At 35.9% G+C, this 21772-nt stretch overlaps 1 protein-coding gene across 1 annotated transcript in view; it reads right to left on the bottom strand.

Moving 5' to 3' along the window:
* Window positions 1-1649: 1649 nt before the first annotated feature.
* LOC144451314 (histone-lysine N-methyltransferase MECOM-like) overlaps window positions 1650-21772 on the bottom strand; it is a 180856-nt gene continuing 160733 nt past the window's right edge. The window contains 5 exon segments of the mRNA XM_078142118.1: window positions 1650-6679; window positions 6682-6741; window positions 7061-7212; window positions 8239-8341; window positions 11594-11728. Coding sequence (XP_077998244.1) covers window positions 3821-6679; window positions 6682-6741; window positions 7061-7212; window positions 8239-8341; window positions 11594-11728 — 3309 coding nt within the window. The 3' untranslated portion in view covers window positions 1650-3820.

Here is a 21772-nt window from a genome sequence, read left to right as displayed (position 1 = left end):
CTCAATTTATATAGCTGGTGTATCAGTTGAACACTCAATTTATATAGTGAGTCTGGCAATATAGTCAGAATTTCGATATCAAACTATGAGATGTATTGATTGTCATTTTGAGTTGAAAATTGAAAATAAAGGTAAATTTAACAGTACTGACCTCCACACAAAAGTAAACAATTTAGTTTTGCAACCTTGTCTTCCGTTCAACTACTAAAATTTTTTGTCTGAGCGATATTGTGAAAGTGATTTTGTCACTGGATTTTGTTGTCATTTCAGTTTGCAGCACTTACTTCAAGACAACTACCAATTTTTATATTGTTTTAGTTTCTTAGTGAATGTGATTTGCTCATCATTGTATTTCCATGTATGGATAAATAATTGAATAATTCCCCTTTCTGGTGACAAGAAGTACAAAATGTGTGGAAGATTCATAACACTAATTTTATACATTCAAAGCAGAATATCAGAATTTTGTCAACTGAAGTTATGTACCAATACAAAATGGAATTGTTTGGTTTTGATATATATTAATGTATATAACAATCTGCTATCCGGTAATTCAAGAATAACACTAGGAATCAAAATGCAAACAATCAAATACAGCACACAAATGGGTCAAAGGTCAATACATCATCATGCAAATTAAACAAAAAATTGTATTATAATGTTTGAAGTACTACTTTAAAAAAACTATAACATAACACACAAACACATGCTTGGATAAAATAATACAATACTGTTATAAATATTGTTCAAAATAAAAGAAAATAAAATGAAAGACAAAAAAGAAAACTATTCAGCCTGCCTTACATTGTTACCATAGTAACATAGGGATCGATACAAATCTAGGGCAGTGGACTCTAGTGTACCATTAACACATCCCATAATTCATTGCAGCAAATAAACGGCACTTTCTTTGTTTCAGCACTACGTCAAAGGTGCACAGCCTCATTATATCTACATTATTGTTTGTTCTCAGCCTCTAAAATTCTCCAAAGTTTTTTTTGACATCAGGCCTTTATTAGTCAACATACTGTCTATGAATTTAAACTTTGAACTTTGTCAAAGTTCATACAAATGACCTTGAACTGTGTCATCAGTTAAGCAAGTGACCTTGATCTCTGTTGAAAAGGTCCAGCAAATGACTTTGAACTTTCTACACATGCTCTTTCTGGGTAAATTTCTCACACCATACACACTCTTCTAAAGTTCAAACAGTTTGAGACAAAGGCATTAATATCGAGGGAACTACTAAACTATAAACAACAATCTACAGCACACATTACAGATGTATACATAACATTCTTGGCAATAGTACTAAAGCTCTAGTACCAAATAGTACAAAAGCTCTAGTACCAACAGTACTAGTATCAAAGGTCTAGTACAAAATCTTCATGGGTTCATCAAAAATTTGCATATCAATCAAATTAGCATAGCAAGAGAATGATTGGAATACTTTGCATTTTATCCAATTATGTACAATATCAATATTCCACAAAACCAATATAAAGCTAACTTAGAGTTGTCTTGTGCCAATCTTTTTGATTTCTTTTATAATTTTAAACTTTGTTGAAACTTCCAAGACAAAATACTGAAATAGATACCTCTGGAATAATGTGTTCACAGAAGAATTCTTTGGTTTGTTCACAAAAATTCAATTCAAAATTTGTTTACTTAAAAATGACATTCTTAATTCAGGAACAAGGAATGCATGGAAGAGACTTCAACAATTGTCACTTCCCTTAAAATTTTATGTTTGACTTTTAAAGTGTAACACAGAAATAGATTCCACTGAACATTGAGACTGTCTAAAACTACAAAACACATACATGTAGTTTCATTTCAGGAATACTTCCTTCCTGTTACAAAAGTTTTTCTCTATACATTTCATCAATTGTTGATGAAGTTTTTAAAATACATTATTTTCAGCACTCTTATGTAGACTAAACACATATATAAAGTGTACCTATACATACACACACTATAAAAACTTTGTTCCGTTTAACACACAAGTTTCCCGTCAAAATTGTCAACATGAAAATTTCCATACTTTCACAGTTTTGATCACTTTAGCCAGAATGACTTATATTTTCTTGTTTGTCAAAATCTGAAGAACAAATTGACTGGATTTGACATGAATTATTTGTAATTGACTGGAATTCATGAATTATTTGTAATTTTGAGAGAGTTCATGGTAGAAGTTCAAGAGATAAACCATGTACTTTGAAATTACTAGTAATAACTATTGTATACAACCTTTGAGATTGACTTGAATAAATAAGTTGGAAGATAATGTTGACACCTATAAACTAAACACTGTGTGGTCCTCTTTTCAGCCTTTTAGTATCACAAGTTTATCTATTAAACATAGTTTGTATAAGTAATATAAAGTATCTGAATTTCAAACTAGGATATATATCAATGGTTTGACTACTAAATCAACTTATAAACCTATCTGCTGCACCCATTTATAACAAACACTGAAGGAACTGTCACGCACAGCAAGAACTATCACGCACTGCAAGAACTAACGCACTGCAAGAACTGTCATGCATTGCAAGGAACTATCACACATTGCAAGTACTAAGTCTCAATTTTGCAAAGTCAGTTCCACTGTGGTTCATTTTTTACCACATCATAGAATTGTTAGTATCGTGTTCATTTCATAGTTTGCTGTCTCAACAGAACTGACTGGAGTGTTTGTTGATGAAATCTACACATACCTGTCTGAATGTGAAATGAGAACACAATTGTCATCATTTAAGAGTTACTCAAATTCATAGAAGTATACTGTCCTTCCAGGTGTCATTTGTCTTGAAAATCAGGAGTTATAAAGTTGATCTTAAAATTGATAATTTAGTATTACAATTCTACATTAGATAGTTAATTTCCAGAAATAGACTTTTAGCCTCATCTGTGTGGTAACAAGTAAATTGGTTTAATATTGTCATACAATGGGTGCTGTAAAACATAGCCATGCTCCATATTCTGATGGAGAGTAACACATCATGTTATGACATTGTGATGGAGAGTAACACATCATGTTATGACATTGTGATGGTCCAGGAGAGTAACAGTGTTATGACATTTTGTTTTCAAGCATTGTCTATTACATATATAACACTTAAAGGACCAAGTGTTCTTTTAAAATGTGTACCTCAACCAAATGTGTTCCCCTTAGAAATCTTAAAAGTCAAATTTGATTTCAAAGTATACACACACCAACAGGAATACTTGTGTAATTCTATGTTCTACTATTTACATTACACTATGCAGATTTATAAACAGCAACAGGTCACCAAAATAGAGTCTGAGAGTACATCTTTCTTTATGTCTGCATAGATACCCTCACATTATGCTAATTAGTACACTAATTCATGCAGTCATCACTTCTACACATTTCATGCACTCTAACCATTCAATTGATTTCTCATGTCTGCATAGATACCCTCACATTATGCTAATTAGTACACTAATTCATGCAGTCATCACTTCTACATATTTCATGCACTCTAACCATTCAATTGATTTCTCAGGATTCTCAATCTCAAATATCAAGTTTTTCTTCTTCTTTTTTTAAAATCAACATCAACAGATTTATATTTTTGTGTATGAACTGAAGTCGACCTCTTTGGCTAATGAAGCTTAGAAATTCTATTTCCAACACTTTACAATATCATCTTTCTAAGTACTGAAATGAAAAAATCTTTGTGGCTAAAGCTCTGGGTACAGAAAAACAGACACATGGTAATTTCCTACATTTTTCCCCAGATTTCCTACATTATAAGATAAGCTTTCTTACATTATAAGAATTACAGAGTTGGATTTAGTGCCGCTTGTTGTTCTTCCTGGCAGCCATCTCTTCATCATCAGATAACGACATCATGAGTGAATATGCTTGTAACTTGGAGCGTCGTTTGATATTGAGTTTGTATGCTTCACTGTCGTCATAGCCCATGGCAACTGAGCTGCTGTAAAAATCTTGTGGATGTATATCTACATCTTGCATACTGTTTGGTGCTCTCAACAATCCTGGACTGCCTTCTGATTCTTTACCTGAATTCTGTTCTGCAAATGCTGAGTTTGTTTCTCCATTTGTCATTTTGCGGTTGCTAGGTGACAGGACAGTTTCATCATTATCATCATCATCTTCGTCATCCTCCTCTTCTTCATCATCACCATCGTTGCACTTTCCATCAACGTCACTATCACTTCTATCTGCATAGCCATTCATTTTCTTCATCTTGACCAACTCTTTCACTACATCTTCCTTGAAGGCTTTCTTAGGAGACAGCATGCAATCTTCCATCTCAGAATCTCCATCTTTGGTTGCTATGGAGATACCATTTTCATCTGATTTCCGCGCACTGACATATCCTTCCTCTTCTTCATCATCATCATGATCATCGACATCTTTGTCTTTTCTTTGGCACTTGCCAATTTGATCCGTAATAGAGAAGTTGGCATCAAAGTTTTCAGCATTTTCTTGGTTTCTGGCTTCAGCTTTGTTGACTTCTCCAATGAAGTTATGGATTTGTTCAAAATATGATTCATCTTTGTTGTTAAGATCTTGTGCAGCGAGTAGATCTTGCTTTTCATTTTCATGCTTCTTCAGATGACGGTCGAGATTTGTTTGTTGACCAAAGCAGCGATCACACATGGGACATTTGAAAGGCTTCTCTTTGTTGTGGATGTTACGGACATGGCGTTGAAGATTCGATGAAATACTGAAGGACCGGTCACAATATTTGCAGCTGTATGGCTGTTCCCCTGTATGAGTTCTCAGATGGCGTGTCAAGTTGGCAGACCTAGGAAAGATTTTGCCACAGAACTTGCAGGTGTAACGATCTTTGCCCTTTGATCTATCAATAGTGTGTTCAAACATAAGATTCTTCATATTCTGAGATGGTGGACTGCCAAACTTCATCAAGCCCGGTGCCATCTCTGCTAGTCCACGATAGTGTTCAAATTTACGCATTGGTGCAAACTGTGGTGGTGGTGGAGGGAGGTATGGATAATCCATACGCATGTACTTGGATGGACTGACAGGGAACTCGTGGGGATGTTTTCGTTTCTCAACACGATAGATTGGATCCATGTGAACAGGTAGTGGTCGAGGATACGCAAAGCCAAGAAAGCGGTCTGGAGGTGATGTCAAAGGTGGCATTTTTGGTACCTGGCCATATATGTGTGTTTTCTTTGGTGATGTTTTTTCAGTTGGTTCTTTTTTCTTAGTAGGTACGCTCAAATCCAATGGTTCTTCTCCAGGAACGTTACCACCACTGCCTTGTCGTGGTGATATGGACTTTCTTGACAGATCAAATGGTAGTTCTTGTTTCTCTCCAAAGTGGTTAAGATGTCTGTGGTAATCTGATATCCGGTATGGTTTTTCAACTTTGATAGGGAATGGTGCGGGATAATAGAGTCCTGGAAATGTACATGTATCAGTTGGTAAAATGGCACTGGTGGTAATAGACATGGCTGGTCCAAAGTATTTTTCTGCAATTGATGCCATTGCTTTGATACTGTTATCGGTTACTTTGGGAGATGGAAGACAACCATTTGCTTCTGGTTTCTTGTCTTCTTTCTTTTCTGATTTTTCTGTTTCACCATCACTCTTTGCTGGACTGCCATGTTTTGATGACTTGTGGTGTACCCCTTTGTTCTCTGCATCACTCTCACTCTCTATGTCACTTCCAGATGTACTTTCCAGCTCACTTCCATGTGGAGTGCTAACATTTGATAAATCACTGCCTTCAGAATCATCACTCAGCTCACCACTTTTGGCTTCCTCTTTGACTTCAACTTTGACCTCTTCTTTAACCTTTAACTCCTGACCTTTCTCGTCTTCTTCAGCTCCTTCCTGGTTGGCAGTGTGGCATTTTTTTACATTTGACATTTTGAGGCCAGTGTAATGTTTTAACCATTCATCAGCACTTTGTTTGTCTGAATTGATGGAGATTGAATCACTGCCGGGACTATGAAGGGCAGAGTCATCATCAGTGTTTGGGTCTGGGCTGTTATGAAACGATACTTTATGAGCACGCATCATTTGACTCTGTAGCAAGGCTTGTTGATGAGCTGGCATCATTCTCATCAGTTGGCTGAAGTGGGCTGGAGAACCTCGTATTGTTGCTGCAAGTGGTGAAACAGGGCTTGGAATGCCTTTTTCGATCCCTGGCATGAGACGATTTGGACGTATGTGTGGTTGTAGAGGAATGGCAACACCTAGCTGACCATTCAGGAATTGATGACCATGGCAGAATCGGCGATGCTTGTTCAAAGAGGTGACGGTTGAAAATACCTGATTACAGCCAGAGCATTTGATCTGTGTACGACAGTCAGCATGCATCCGTTTATGACGACACAGATTTGAGAACTGAGTGTATGACTTGTAGCAAACTTCACATGTGAATGGCTTGACACTACTATGAATATGTGTATGCTGTTTTAGACCGCTTGATGTAGCAAACGTTTTCCCACATTCTGGACATGCGTGACATCGGGCACCGACATGCTGTGTACGAATATGACGCTGAAGGTTACTTGGATCAGTGAATACTTTGTCACAGTTTTCACAATTGAAGCGTTTTTCAGCATCATGAGTGACTTGGTGACGTGTCAAATTGGATTTCCAATTGAAGGACTTTGGGCAAGTGTCACATTTATATTCTCTGTCATCTGATAAGTCGTCTTCATCAGATGTTTCAGGATTTTCAGTAAATCTGGCCACTTCTGCTTCTTTTGCTGTTAATCAAACAAACAAAATATACCTTATTTTAAAGGCACAGTTCCAATTAAAATTTGCATTCTAGCAGAAATATAGAAAAGTTTGTCCTGAACAAAAGAATGATTCTATTTCATCCTTACGGCTCCACTGATAATAGGACTTTGTAGTGATTTATGGGCCTTTAAATGTTGAAGTAACCTTAGCCAATATTTAGATATATAAATTACATTATAATAACTTTTATCAAATATCTGTAGTTTTCAATAAGTACAAATATAATTATACTATACACCATACTATTAACTTGCAAAATAGTCATGGATATTCCGTTATAACAGAGGGGTGTATATTCTCACCTTGCTTGAAGTCATCATTAATAGTACTAAATATAGCATTGCTGTTATTACATGCATATTTCTGATGTCTTCTCAGAGCCACTTTGGATCGGAATAGTTCGTCACATTCTCCGCACGAAAACTGTTTTTCCTCTGTGGGGAAAATTTAAGAAAACAAAAAATACATTTATTTATCATTTCTCAAGGCATTTATAGTAGGAGACATGTAGTTCTAAAGCTTCTCTCTGGAGTCTTATACTCTACAACATCTCTAAACTTTTACATCATTCTAGATATAAATTAATTCACAAACTGACTGCCTGGTTGATTTAATTAGATTAGATTAGATTAGATTTGATTTGATTTGATTGATTCCTATTGCATGATCGTTAGAAAAGTATAATCACCATGCAGTTATAGTGTTTATTGCTAGGATTTGGGAACTCTGGTATAAAAAAGAAAAACTCAAATATGATGACACCAGTATAGATTTGAATACACCAAACTGTAATGGGAAAACTCTATACAACTAAGTCGTTGGGCAAGAATTGAACCACATCTGTGCCTTAGTTAACCCAGCTGTGTAATTAGGGACCTGGTAGGATAGAGGTTGCAATGGACTTATTTGTGAGATGTATGTGTATATAACGAAAACATAATTTTTGCATCTACCACACATTTCCATGGAAACAGCTATCCAAGTTTATACAATTTATGTTACACCAGGTAGCACTAACTCATACGTGCCAAAAAGAAGGACATTTTTTCACTATATTTGATTTTTTAAATGTTTTATGTCAAATTTTAGAAAAATGATTAACATATTATGGTGATTTTGGTTACAATGGCAACATATGATCATAAAATGACCCCCTTTTTTGAACTCAGCATAACGAACTACCCCAGGTAGGGTGGTTAATTTTCAAATAAAAGCGATTACTATTAAAATTATGATTATTATATAATATTTATTTAATTATTATTAAATGATTCTGGCGTGAATATTACCTTCATAAGTACTGATGTCTCGGTATTACATATCTAACATATCTGCTAACTCCAATAACACAATGTGAGTCAATGGCAAGGAATTCTACTCAACAATTAATGAGAAATTCAACTTATATTTCAATGACAATCACATATTAAAGTGACATACAATCATGACTGTGTTCTTACCAATCATTTGTAATGGCATGCCTTCTTGGTCAGGAAAAGCAGCATCCTTTATTACCATCAATTCCTCCATTGGTTCAATGGATTTAATAACTTTATAGTGTACCTGTGTGGAAGACCAAATACAAGTGTTTACTTCACACATCATTACAGTACCAATGACACATATCTATAAGGAGTGCATATACCCTCACCCCCACCACAACACAATTTATAAGGAGTGCATACACCCTCACCCCCACCATTGACACAATCTATAAGGAGTGCATACATCCTCACCCTCACCACAACCAGTCTATAAGGAGTGCATACACCCTCACCCCCACCATTGACACAATCTATAAGGAGTGCATATACCCTCACCCCCACCATTGACACAATTTATAAGGAGTGCATACACCCTCACCCCCACCACGACACAATCTATAAGGAGTGCATACACCCTCATCCCCACCAAAACACAATCTATAAGGAGTGCATATACCCTCACCCCCACCACAACACAATCTATAAGGAGTGCATACACCCTCACCCCCACCATTGACACAATCTATAAGGAATGCATACACCCTCATCCCCACCAAAACACAATCTATAAGGAGTGCATACACCCTCACTCCCACCATTGACACAATCTATAAGGAGTGCATACATCCTCACCCCCACCACGACAAGGAGTGCATACACCCTCACCCCCACCATTGACACAATCTATAAGGAGTGCATACACCCTCATCCCCACCACGACACAATCTATAAGGAGTGCATACACCCTCACCCCCACCACGACACTATAAGGAGTGCATACACCCTCACCCCCACCATTGACACAATCTATAAGGAGTGCATACACCCTCACCCCCACCACGACACAATCTATAAGGAGTGCATACACCCTCACCCCCACCATTGACACAATCTATAAAGAGTGCATACACCCTCATCCCCACCATGACACAATCTATAAGGAGTGCATACACCCTCACCCCCACCACAACACAATCTATAAGGAGTGCATACACCCTCACCCCCACCATTGACACAATCTATAAGGAATGCATACACCCTCATCCTCACCAAAACACAATCTATAAGGAGTGCATACACCCTCACTCCCACCATTGACACAATCTATAAGGAGTGCATACATCCTCACCCCCACCAAAACACAATCTATAAGGAGTGCATACACCCTCACCCCCACCATTGACACAATCTATAAAGAGTGCATACACCCTCACCCCCACCACTGACACAATCTATAAGGAGTGCATACACCCTCACCCCTACCATGACACAATCTATAAGGAATGCATACACCCTCACCCCCACCACAACACAATCTATAAGGAATGCATACAACGTCACCCCCACCATTGACACAATCTATAAGGAATGCATATACCCTCACCCCCACCATTGACACAATCTATAAGGAGTGCATACACCCTCACTCCCACCACAACACAATCTATAAGGAATGCATACACCGTCACCCCCACCATTGACACAATCTATAAGGAATGCATACACCGTCACCCCCACCATTGACACAATCTATAAGGAATGCATACACCGTCACCCCCACCATTGACACAATCTATAAGGAATGCATACACCGTCACCCCCACCATTGACACAATCTATAAGGAGTGCATACACCCTCACTCCCACCACAACACAATCTATAAGGAGTGCATACACCCTCACCCCTACCATGACACAATCTATAAGGAATGCATACACCCTCACCCCCACCACAACACAATCTATAAGGAATGCATACACCGTCACCCCCACCATTGACACAATCTATAAGGAATACATACACCGTCACCCCCACCATTGACACAATCTATAAGGAGTGCATACACCCTCACTCCCACCACAACACAATCTATAAGGAATGCATACACCGTCACCCCCACCATTGACACAATCTATAAGGAATGCATACACCCTCACCCCCACCATTGACACAATCTATAAGGAATGCATACACCCTCATCCCCACCATTGACACAATCTATAAGGAGTGCATACACCCTCACCCCCACCATTGACACAATCTATAAGGAATGCATACACCCTCACCCCCACCATTGACACAATCTATAAGGAATGCATACACCCTCATCCCCACCATTGACACAATCTATAAGGAATGCATACACCCTCATCCCCACCATTGACACAATCTATAAGGAATGCATACACCCTCACCCCCACCATTGACACAATCTATAAGGAATGCATACACCCTCACCCCCACCATTGACACAATCTATAAGGAATGCATACACCCTCACCCCCACCATTGACACAATATAAGGAATGCATATACCCTCACCCCCACCATTGACACAATCTATAAGGAGTGCATACACCCTCACCCCCACCATTGACACAATCTATAAGGAATGCATATACCCTCACCCCCACCATTGACACAATCTATAAGGAGTGCATACACCCTCATCCCCACCATTGACACAATATAAGGAATGCATATACCCTCACCCCCACCATTGACACAATCTATAAGGAGTGCATACACCCTCACCCCCACCATTGACACAATCTATAAGGAATGCATATACCCTCACCCCCACCACTGACACAATCTATAAGGAATGCATACACCCTCATCCCCACCACTGACACAATCTATAAGGAGTGCATACACCCTCACTCCCACCATTGACACAATCTATAAGGAATGCATACATCCTGTTAGGTAAATTTCCATTAAATGTGAATCTAGCAGAAACCCCAAAAATACCAGTCTTTGTGTAGGTATCATGACCGATTTCTCATCATTTGGAGTAAAACCCAACTTAGACAACAGTTGATATGTATATTCAACATTATTATAACATTCATCAAGGGTATCTCCCTGTAAGTACGAGTCATCAATATATGGCGCTGATAAATACCCAGTATATCTTAAATGGGAATACACTGGTTTCAGTAGCTTGGTAAATATTCTAGGTGCACAGGCCAAGCCATTTGGAAGGCAGGTAAATTGATATAACTGTTCCTTCCAGATAAATTTCGAATACTTTGTAGTCCCTGATGACATCATTATGAGGTAGAATTAGCAGTAGTCCAGAACATTGTAATTTGTATCTAGACTACCAAATTAGCAGTAGTCCAGGACACATAGACTACTAAACACTGTATCTAGACTACCAAATTAGCAGTAGTCGAGGACACATAGACTACTAAACATTGTATCTAGACTACCAAATTAGTAGTAGTCCAGGACACATAGACTACTAAACATTGTATCTAGACTACCAAATTTGCAGTAGTCCATAACACAAAATGTATTTCAAAATTCAACATTAAATCTTACCTGTTCATTAATCTGTACTGCAATCATATTTTGCTCATCTAGAACTGGTGCACTTCGTACGTACTTCATCCAATTACCAGTACCAGGTTCACTGGCATCAACCCAACACTTGACTTTACCAAACTCGTCTACAATCTAGAAAGTCAAAGATGACAGATAACAAGTCACTAGAGATGTACAGACAAACAAATTTGATCTATGTTAGCTTTGACAACTTTGAACAGTAGTTTTTCACAAGGAGACCTGCATGTGCATGTTCAGGTCATTGGTGTAGACACATAATGTCTCCCTGAGAAATGGAAGTAACAAAATCAGATAAAAAAACATTAGACATGTATAGACTAACAAACTTGAAGTACATCATGTTACATACTAACTTGAACAGCCTAACACAGTAGTTTTCTAACAGAAAAACCTACATGGTCACATTGGAATCACTGGTTTCAAATTGTGATGTCTCCCTAAAAGATAAAAAACTGAAGTGAAGAACAAAGTTTTGAAAGCTAAAGGGGAGATAGTGACCTTTCACGAAAACAGGTGATGGGAACACCATCGGCAGTTAATCTTCTCTTGTAGACATGACAAGCTAGCTGAGCAGCAGAATCAGAACTTACTTTGAGAACTCTCCCAATCGTAATGAAAATAGCTGATGGACAGAATAAAGGCAAATACGTGACTGACACAAGGTGAACCATATGAGAAATGAACAACACATGCCTCAGGAAATGGATACCAACTCGTTTCAGTTGAACAACAGAAGAAAAGAGACCCCTTCATGTTTGCCTTCATTTGTTTATTTGTCAACACATGACATCATTAGGGTAAAATCTATGACTATCCTATTTATTCTGTGTAAACATCCTTTTGTCTGCAATCTCTGGCTGCATCTCCACCCTTTGAAAATAGCTGAGTGCATCCACAGACGAAGCAACAAAAGAACTGTGGTACAAAATTGTCAACAATGTACAACATGTACTTCTAAGTCAATATTTACACACTTCTATTCACTTTGGCCTGTTCCAAATTGAATGTTTTGAAAATGACACAAATTTACACCAGCTACATGTTAAATTGTAGCAAAGTGACCTGACAAGGTCATCTACAATATTCCCTATCCAAAATGGTTACAAGTAAGAACAATTTTGTCAGCCCAACCAACAAAAAGGGCTCTTTAGGAGAATGACAATAGATTTCAAAAGATTAATAAGAAGTGAATAGAACACACAAATGCTTAGGATGTTAGACATGTCTCTATGGTTAAATCCTCACTGGCCTACAGGTATCTGTTTAACATGAATCTACCTATTCAAGTAGTATTTTCACAACACAACACAGACAAAAGGCCGACACTAAATTGAAGGCTCAATTCCCACCACACAGAAACCCTTTGAATACCTTATAGTCAGATAACCCTAACATCAACCACTCAAAACAACATTTCTAAATTTATATGATTTTCAAGACTTCATCAAAGGTGACTATCTAAATATGTAGAATTTTTAAGATACTGTTTGATACCTTTAGTTGTTTTCAAGAAGTCAGAGATAGATGCAAAACAAGATAAATTTCCAACCTCACTAGCAAAATACTTGAATCTCAGTCAAGTTATTTATATGATGTACAAACTATTACAAAAGTTACATTTCAGATTTCTATGACTTTTCTAAACTTTCAAAGAAATTGAACAACTTTACTTGCACAGAGTGAACTCTAAAAAGCACAGTTACATCATAGACCCTACACCAACAGGGTCTATGGTTACATATAATAGTTCACAGACTTGATTATCTGGTTTGGCATTCTGGCTCAAACAACATTGCCAAGATAGACAGCCAAGTCTGTGAACCTTTACAGATATATGATGTAGAAACTATTACAAACATTATCTGTAATGTTACTGTCCTGAATTTTAGGGGGAAAAGTGGACATGTTGACTTGTACAGGGTGGTCTTGTCAGTATGAATAACATTAAGACAAAGGAAGCCAGTTAGCTTTATTTAGACAACAACAAGGAGCTTAGATAGAGGTGATCTTTGGTTTAAATGGACAAACAGACTCATCTTCTCACAACAAAGAACAAACAAACCTTTCAAAGCTTATTTAAGTTACACCAATGGCTAATGTTTTCTTTTGGAATTGTGAAGTCACCTCATCTTGTCAATCAAACTGGTTACCTGATACCGCCATATGCGAGTGTGCCCTCTAGAGGCCAGTCTTGGATTGTGAATCCAAGAATCAGATTCAACCAAAGACATATTGGGAAGCCACATTTGTGAAAATGTGTGGTCCCCCAAAGGACTAAGTTTCAGAAAGTAGGATTACTCCACAAAACAAACTGTTGGAATTATTTCACAAAGTCATCAATGTCCACTAAATCAGTGCTTTCAACTAAAATCATACTTTATTAATGAATAGAAGCAACATGTAAATGAGAAGAAAAGACTAAATGAACAAATTGGTTAGAAAGTTATAATACAAAATGAGGAAATGGGCCAAATCTTGATATTCCAATTCTAGCAGGAAATTATCTAGTGGTGAACAAAACTAAGTGATGTCTCAAAATTGCTCATACTAAAGTGATTTCAGATTTGTCCATATCTCTAGTAATATATGAAGAACTTAGAAGTTAGCAGTTATTTCATTCGACTGATTGAATCCATTTTTTTAAACTGACTGATGGATGTTAAATGACATACTTTTCATACTTGTTGTTTGATAATTGCACCACACTGGCAGTTAGCACAAGTGAAAATTTTCCGTTTTGCGATACTTCACAAAGTGTGCACTGAAGTATATACAAATGAGCAGAATGAATGAAAATTAACCAAAATTGGTTTTCTTTTTATTTGATTTTTAAGGCACTCATCAAGTCATTAATATGATGCTGGTTCACCATAGCAACCACAAAACATCTACTTCTCAAATTGTAATGGAAATGAAAAATGACTGAATTGGATCAAGAGGAATACCAAATAATTTTTTCAGGGAGGGAGGGATTAGTTGTGACAGAACAGCATCAGAGTGGGGAAGGAGTTTGATTAACAGAATAGCAATTAATGTTCTGACATAGAAGTTCTATGATATTGATGATGATGAGCTGTTGGGAGAAAAAAGCAATGATTTGCATGTGGAGTAATAAGTAGATGTATCGTTTTAATATCATAGCAGACAATAAAGTATGAGTGTGTCGAAATCACTGCGATCTTGCCCAGCGGCAGTCACAGGTAATATTAATACATGTAATAATACTGATTCAAAATACCCTCCAAGTATGAAACGGAAAATTGATCCCATACTTCTGTTACAATGTAAGTATACTATGATACACAAAGCCTGTCATAACATGGTTTATGAAGCGAAAAATGTGAGACCAAAAGGTGATTCAGCTTTCGCTTGCAGTCATGTCAGATGGGAGGATGGCTCAACCACGGAACAATCAAGCAAACCATAAATAGGCAAATTGGGTCATCATAGCGTCTGACAACACATATAACTCATCCTACCAAAACTGTCATTACTTCAGAAATTATTGATGGAAAGATAATAAAATTACCATGCTTAGAGCGCTGTTTGTCAGCATTGAAAAAGCGCTGACATCAGTAAATTAAGACCATAACGCTTTCTATTAAGATAGGCAATATTTCATGATGCCGACACCTACATTTTGTTGTAAATACAGTAAAGCTTGCGTCGAGGGACTTGCAATTGAAGATTGAACACTTGCATTTTATTGCTCAATTTCACTTAAATAAATTTTCTGTGAGGTGACATTTGACAATACCACTAAAGACTAATGAATCATAACTTAGGGTGTGCTCGTCGTCAGCGAATGACAACACAGCACAACTCTGTCGGTCGTATTCTCCCTTGATGACAACCGCACCTTGTAAAGTGAAAATGTACCAACAGAGTTTAATGAGTATAGAGATGCTTTCTTCACTACAATAAAGTTTTTATTGGTGATACATCAATTTATCCTAATACTGTCACCTTTGTACTCCCATTTTACTCTAATATATTTAGGAGTAAGTGAGTCAACTACACCAGACACTCTTCACAGATTTTCCAATTTAGAAACAGAAATTACAGCTCACAAAATCTTAATAATGAAAATCACGATCATTTTCTCAGTGAATTTGAAGCATTTGGCGAATGTCATGAAAGGGTTTGTCATGAGAAAATTGACTAGTTAAATTTGATAATATAGCAGACACATCAAATGCAGACATTACAGTGATTTTATCAACAGTAGTGAATCCACTCAGGTTAAACTTAAAGTTTTTTTTGGGGGGGGGGTTTAAATGTTGCATCCAAAATGTATGTCAGATTTTCACACCAAATTCTGTCTCTTTAATACATCCTAACTAAATCAAGTATCATTGTTCATTGTGGTGACAATAGATTTATCTTTCATCAGTTTTTTGGTTCAACAGACTGTCCTAGTAATATGACAGACACTTCAAGAACCTGACCTAATACAACACATAAGATCTTTTAGATAAAGTTCACATTAAACAATAACATAATGGCTTGGAGCCTTGAATATGTAGTGTCATTTCATTCTTAAAAAGTCTTGTGTTCTACTCATTTTTGCACATGCAAAGTTGAGATGGAACACTTTCTTTTCTCAATTTTCAGCTGAGACTAAAACTGTTTTGATGTTAAAACAGGTCATATTGGTCTGTCTCACTAGTTTGGATGCCTTTGTGACAGTCTGAAGGAGTGTCACGTTTTTTACTATCATCTTATACAAGTCATTCATCAAGTCAAAATACAGCTTCTATCATAGTTACAAGGACATGCCAGGACATGACAATATTGACTCAAGTCTAACATTTGTTATCTACATGTCTTCTTTTATGACTACCTTCACCTCCCATGGCCTACTTTTATGACTCTCTTTTCTTTCTTTGGCACAATTTATGGCAGTATTTCATAATTCACTACCGGATATTAGTCAAAGGGTTTTAATCATACCTTGATTTCTATGGTGACAGTAAATGAAATAATTTCATTTTATCTTCCTGTTGCTAAGGACGGAACTATTGATGTACAAGTAGGGAAGAATGCTGGTTTCTTAGTTCTGTTTACTTTGTACACTAGTCCACACACAATCTATGGGACACAAGACACTGAGGGCTTGCATCTCAGTGTCTGTTATACAAACAGACCACACAATACAAGCCTCACAGTTCTATACAAGATAGATCTATCAGAGCATGGTTTAGCCATTGGGGAGTATGATATCTAATTAGCCTAGTTGTAAAGCAAATAAACATCTGATAGAATTTATTTGGAGACACACCAGGAGTGTCTCAGCTTTACAATACATCTCTTGTAAAGTTGTGTGATTTTTTGTACATTACTGGATCTAAAATAAACTTTCACACATCTCTGTATGAATAGGAGATGCTACTACACAATAGAAAACACCCTAGTTCTGTGATGATTCATAAAAATCAAACTTTTATTTTCCATGAAAGAGCTTCATAGATTAGAAATTGTAAACCATGAAAATTAAACTGTGATGAATCTTAGCTGAAATGAGGGGCCAGACATTGTAATGTAGAATGTCTGGGAAATATATTCATTATATCAGCTTCTGCCAATCGCGTGAACGGTTCATCCAACAGAAATGGCAATTTGCGTTATTATTAATCTAATCAATAACTGTTTTCATTTTGCCGAGTTGATTATATAAAATCTATCTGGTTTAGAAACATGATCTGTTTTCTATTACAGTTATGCTTTTCACTTGACATCCCTGACAATCATTTTCCTTATTACTTTCACGCTCTCTTAAGCAGCAAAGATATGATCAATACTCTCCTCCTAAGAATGGGAAATGTGATGCTGCTACATTGTAATTTGGTGTGGGCATCCATGACGTTAGATTAAATCAGACCAAGTGATAGGATGTAAGTTGGTTCATAAAACATATCCTATCTGATAAAGTATTGTTAGTCTGAACATTGACATCCTTCTTTCTTTACAGGAATTCTATTCAAAAAGCCTCAACTCTAATTTCAAATTTATTTATCATTTCAAAGTAACATTTCAAATAAACTCAACTCAATAGATCTATGCTAATTTGAGAATAAATCCAAATAAAACAGTTCAATAAAGTTTGGAATGCAAATCTTGCTGAACTGACGACATATTTGGATAAATGGTGTTATACTCACCAAAGCATGTCTGATTAATCACCTACACATATCTAACTCTGTCAGCTTCCTACAGTATTACAATTTTGTTGACAAACAAGTAATCATGTCTGTACCAAATTCAAAATTGCTAACATTCATGTCTTTTATAAACCACGTTAGAATTGCTATCATTCATGTCTTTTATAAACCATGTTACAACAAACCATTATCTGACTTACTTTCAAAAGGTTTTTGATCCCAAAATGAAGCCAAACAAAGAAGATGTTCTCACATTATTGTGGAAATAAAAAAAAGTGAAAAAATACACTTTTCTTTTTGTTTACTGAATGACTACTTTTAGACAGGATTTCAAAACAAAATTAAATTGTAAGTACAAGTCTGAATTGACTCTATGAAAGTGAATAAAATGCAGAAAAAAAGAGTCAAATTGTTTTATTCTCAAAAAGTTGGTGACTTATTTTATCATTTCTGTGTGAATACACCCAATCTGTGAAATTGCCCAATTCATGAAATGTGCATGTAACTTTGCCCAGTTCATGAAATAGTCAACCTTATGCAAATGAGAGTATAGATTATGATCTAAAAGGAGCGAAATTAAATTTTGGGGGAAGAGTTTTGAACTGGGATGTTGATTATCATATGGCTATGCTGATGATACACAACTTTTGAAAGTGTTTAAACCTCGATTAGATGATGAAACTGATGCTACAAAGTGTATAGAGAGGTGTGTTGGTGGACATACAAGCCTGGATGTCAACATATAGACTGAAGTTAAATGAGAACAAAACTGAAGTTATGCTACTAGGGACAAAACAACAATTAGCTAAAGTAACAAGTAAGCATATTACTGTCGGAGATAATCAGATCAAAATAGTTGACCATGTCCGCAATCTGAGAGGCTGGTTAGATTCAAATCTATCGATGGTTCGTCATGTTAACCAACTCTGTAAGAAAGTCAATCATAACTTATACAATCTCCGTCGTATCCATAAATATCTGAATCAGAAAGCTTGTGAAACATTGGTCCATTCTCTAGTCAGTTATCATCTTGATTATGCAAACTCCATATTGTATGGAATGCCACAGTATTTGTTTGACAGATTGCAGCAAGTACAAAATAATGCCGCACGAGTTGTAAAAGGTTTGAGAAAGTATGATGGAATAATACAATCTCTTATTGAGCTTCACTGGCTCCCTGTCAAGGCAAGAGTTGATTTTAAAGTAATTTTACTAGTTTTTTAAAGGCTTTTAATGGTAAAGCACCTTTGTATATCCAGGATTCGTTCACATGTACCAACAATTCTCGTTACAATTTACATAACAACTGTAGTCAAAATCTTGTTGTACCTCGATCATATAATACACTAAATGACAGAGCGCTTACCATTTGTGGACCAAAGCTATGGAACTCAATTCCTGGAGAACTAAAGCTGATCACTGACATTGAACTTTTTAAATGTGAACTTAAAACACATCTGTTTAAACAATATTATAAACTGTATTAATTTATTACCACGTGTCTTTTACTAAGGAGTCATATTAGCCTTTTTGTAATTATTGTAAACAATTTGTTCTTAGCTTTATTATATTGTTTTACCATGCTTTTAAATCTATTTTATGTACAGCACTTTTGAATATTAATAAATAGAAAAGGTGCTTTAGAAAATAAATAAACTTTAAACTTTAATATTGAACTCTATTAAAAACACAAGCTATACTGAATTATTATAAAATAAGAACTGTGAAATGATGAGTTTGTAAAATACATGATAATAAAGTTGTTTGATTCTTATTCTTTTTTGTATGTTTCCTATACAAGATGCTCATTTCATGTACTGGGCATATCTTACCATACCCACTTCATAACCTGGGCAACACAATTAACTACTTCATGAACTGGGCAAAGTTACCTACCTATTTCATGAATTGGGCAATTTCACAGACTGGGTGTAACATATACATATTAAAACTTTTCAAAGTTGTTTTATTTTTATGATTTAAATAATTTGAAAACTATGTTGTTTTAATTTTATAATGATTTGAATAATCTGACAATTATAACAATACTACATGTCCATCTTATACATTCTTTAGAAGTAAAGTCACTTAGTTCAGTTCAGTTCAGTGCAATCAATCAATCACAAAATTTATATATCAAAACTATATGTCCATTTTCGTAACTTCAAAATAAGAAATATTGATGGCCAAAACGTCTATTCCTCAAGGTGAAATATCAGTTTTAGTACTTTTACTGATAAACAGCACCATCCATCATTGGCCACACCAATTTATATTCTTGTTTGCCTTTAGAAATCATTAAGAAATAGATAGCATGTTGATGGATGTGAAACTAAAAGGGAAAGACATGTAATTCTTAACAATACTATGATATAGAATTCTCTACTTACTCTCAAAAATCAGCAGTTTGGTTTGTGGTGGCAACCAACAGTACAGTAATGTGTCTATTTCATCCTATCCCATAATGCAACATACAGGTGATGTTGATTTCAGTCAAACTCACTGTCAACTGACAAATTCATTCATAGCAATGAATTATGGGAAGGCATCACTGTAGGTAGCTATAGTGACATCTGCAACCCTCAATTCAAGCAAAATGATAAAGGAGGGGAAGGAGTCCTGACATTTTTGAAGAGAAAAGGTTGGACTTATTGAACAAGACTAACAACCTAGTCATCCATTAATCAAGAAAGTAGATTTTGGTGGCGAAATAAATGAGGCCATCTTCTGTTTTTATTATATTAGTCATCAGGGGGTCCTTGCTATCTGAAAAGGCAATCTTCACACTTCTAACATAGTTAACCTTATACCTCAATGTCTACTAGGGTCACATTTTTCACTCAAAACTTTTTGATTTAATTAGCTGACATAATGCAGAGCAGCAAATCAGGTGAAGACACAATTTTGCACATCTAGGAATTTCTGGTCAACTACAGGTGACTGGCAGGTTTTAACAGTGTGTCTGTTAGACATACGTCATAGGCAACATTTTCAGATTTCATTATTTTTCCGAATATTTTATTGATATGATCAATTTGAAATCATAGTTTTTATGTCAATCAATAATGAAGTTTATTTCTATGATTGAAATCTAAAATAAAAGTGAGTATGTCAAAAATTATACTCAATTTTAAAAATGTCAAATTTTTTTGGCAGGAATAAATGTTCAAGATTTGATTTGATATGAGGCTATCTGAGCTGGTCTTTTGTCTTTTCTGTCAGCATCAAAATAATCATTTTCAAAGAAATTCTTTGAAAGAATTTCAGATGAAAGTGTCCATCTTTGTCTTTGTCATCATATGGGATGCTTTGATGGTACAAACACGAGGAGATTTACCTAAATCTAACACACAGCAATCATTGCTTTGATGGTACAAACAAGAGGAGATTTACCTAAATCTAACACACAGCAATCATTTTGATAGTCATTTACAGATTCAGTACTATACTAAAAATGTCTGTGTTCACTTGATTATACAAAGGGATGATTGATCTTGTAATAATCAGCTGTTGAAAGAAAAAGTATGAAATACAAGCATAACTACCCAGTCTAGAATAGACACATGTACAGTTCAGTGTAAAAAGTACATTTTATGAGCAGTATATGTCCATTGAAAAGTAAAGTCCTCCTATCTAAAACAACGATCTTAGCAGTTGTCAGCTGAAATAAAAATGATCTTAGCAGTTATCAGCTGAAATAAAACTCATTTAATTTATTGTAAGTCAAATCTGACATCCTCCCAATTTCAACACTTCTTCAACGTCAGACACACAACCTTCACTTGTTGTTCCATCTACTGACTCTATGTATAAATTCAGGGAATTTTCTGTCTGAGAAGACTGTGATTACAAAATTGACAATATTTAAGTCAAACTCATACTTGTCAAAATCTAAAATCAGTAAATTTTCACATTCCTGACAATGAATGATGAGTCTGATCCCATTGATGATTAATGGCGACCCTTGACCTCTTCCATTTTATTAAACAACAGC

The sequence above is a fragment of the Glandiceps talaboti genome, chromosome 21 (assembly GCF_964340395.1).
Source record: "Glandiceps talaboti chromosome 21, keGlaTala1.1, whole genome shotgun sequence".
Classification (NCBI taxonomy): domain Eukaryota; kingdom Metazoa; phylum Hemichordata; class Enteropneusta; family Spengelidae; genus Glandiceps; species Glandiceps talaboti.
Note: the sequence above shows the minus strand (reverse complement) of the source record. Positions and strands in the feature narration are given on the sequence as shown.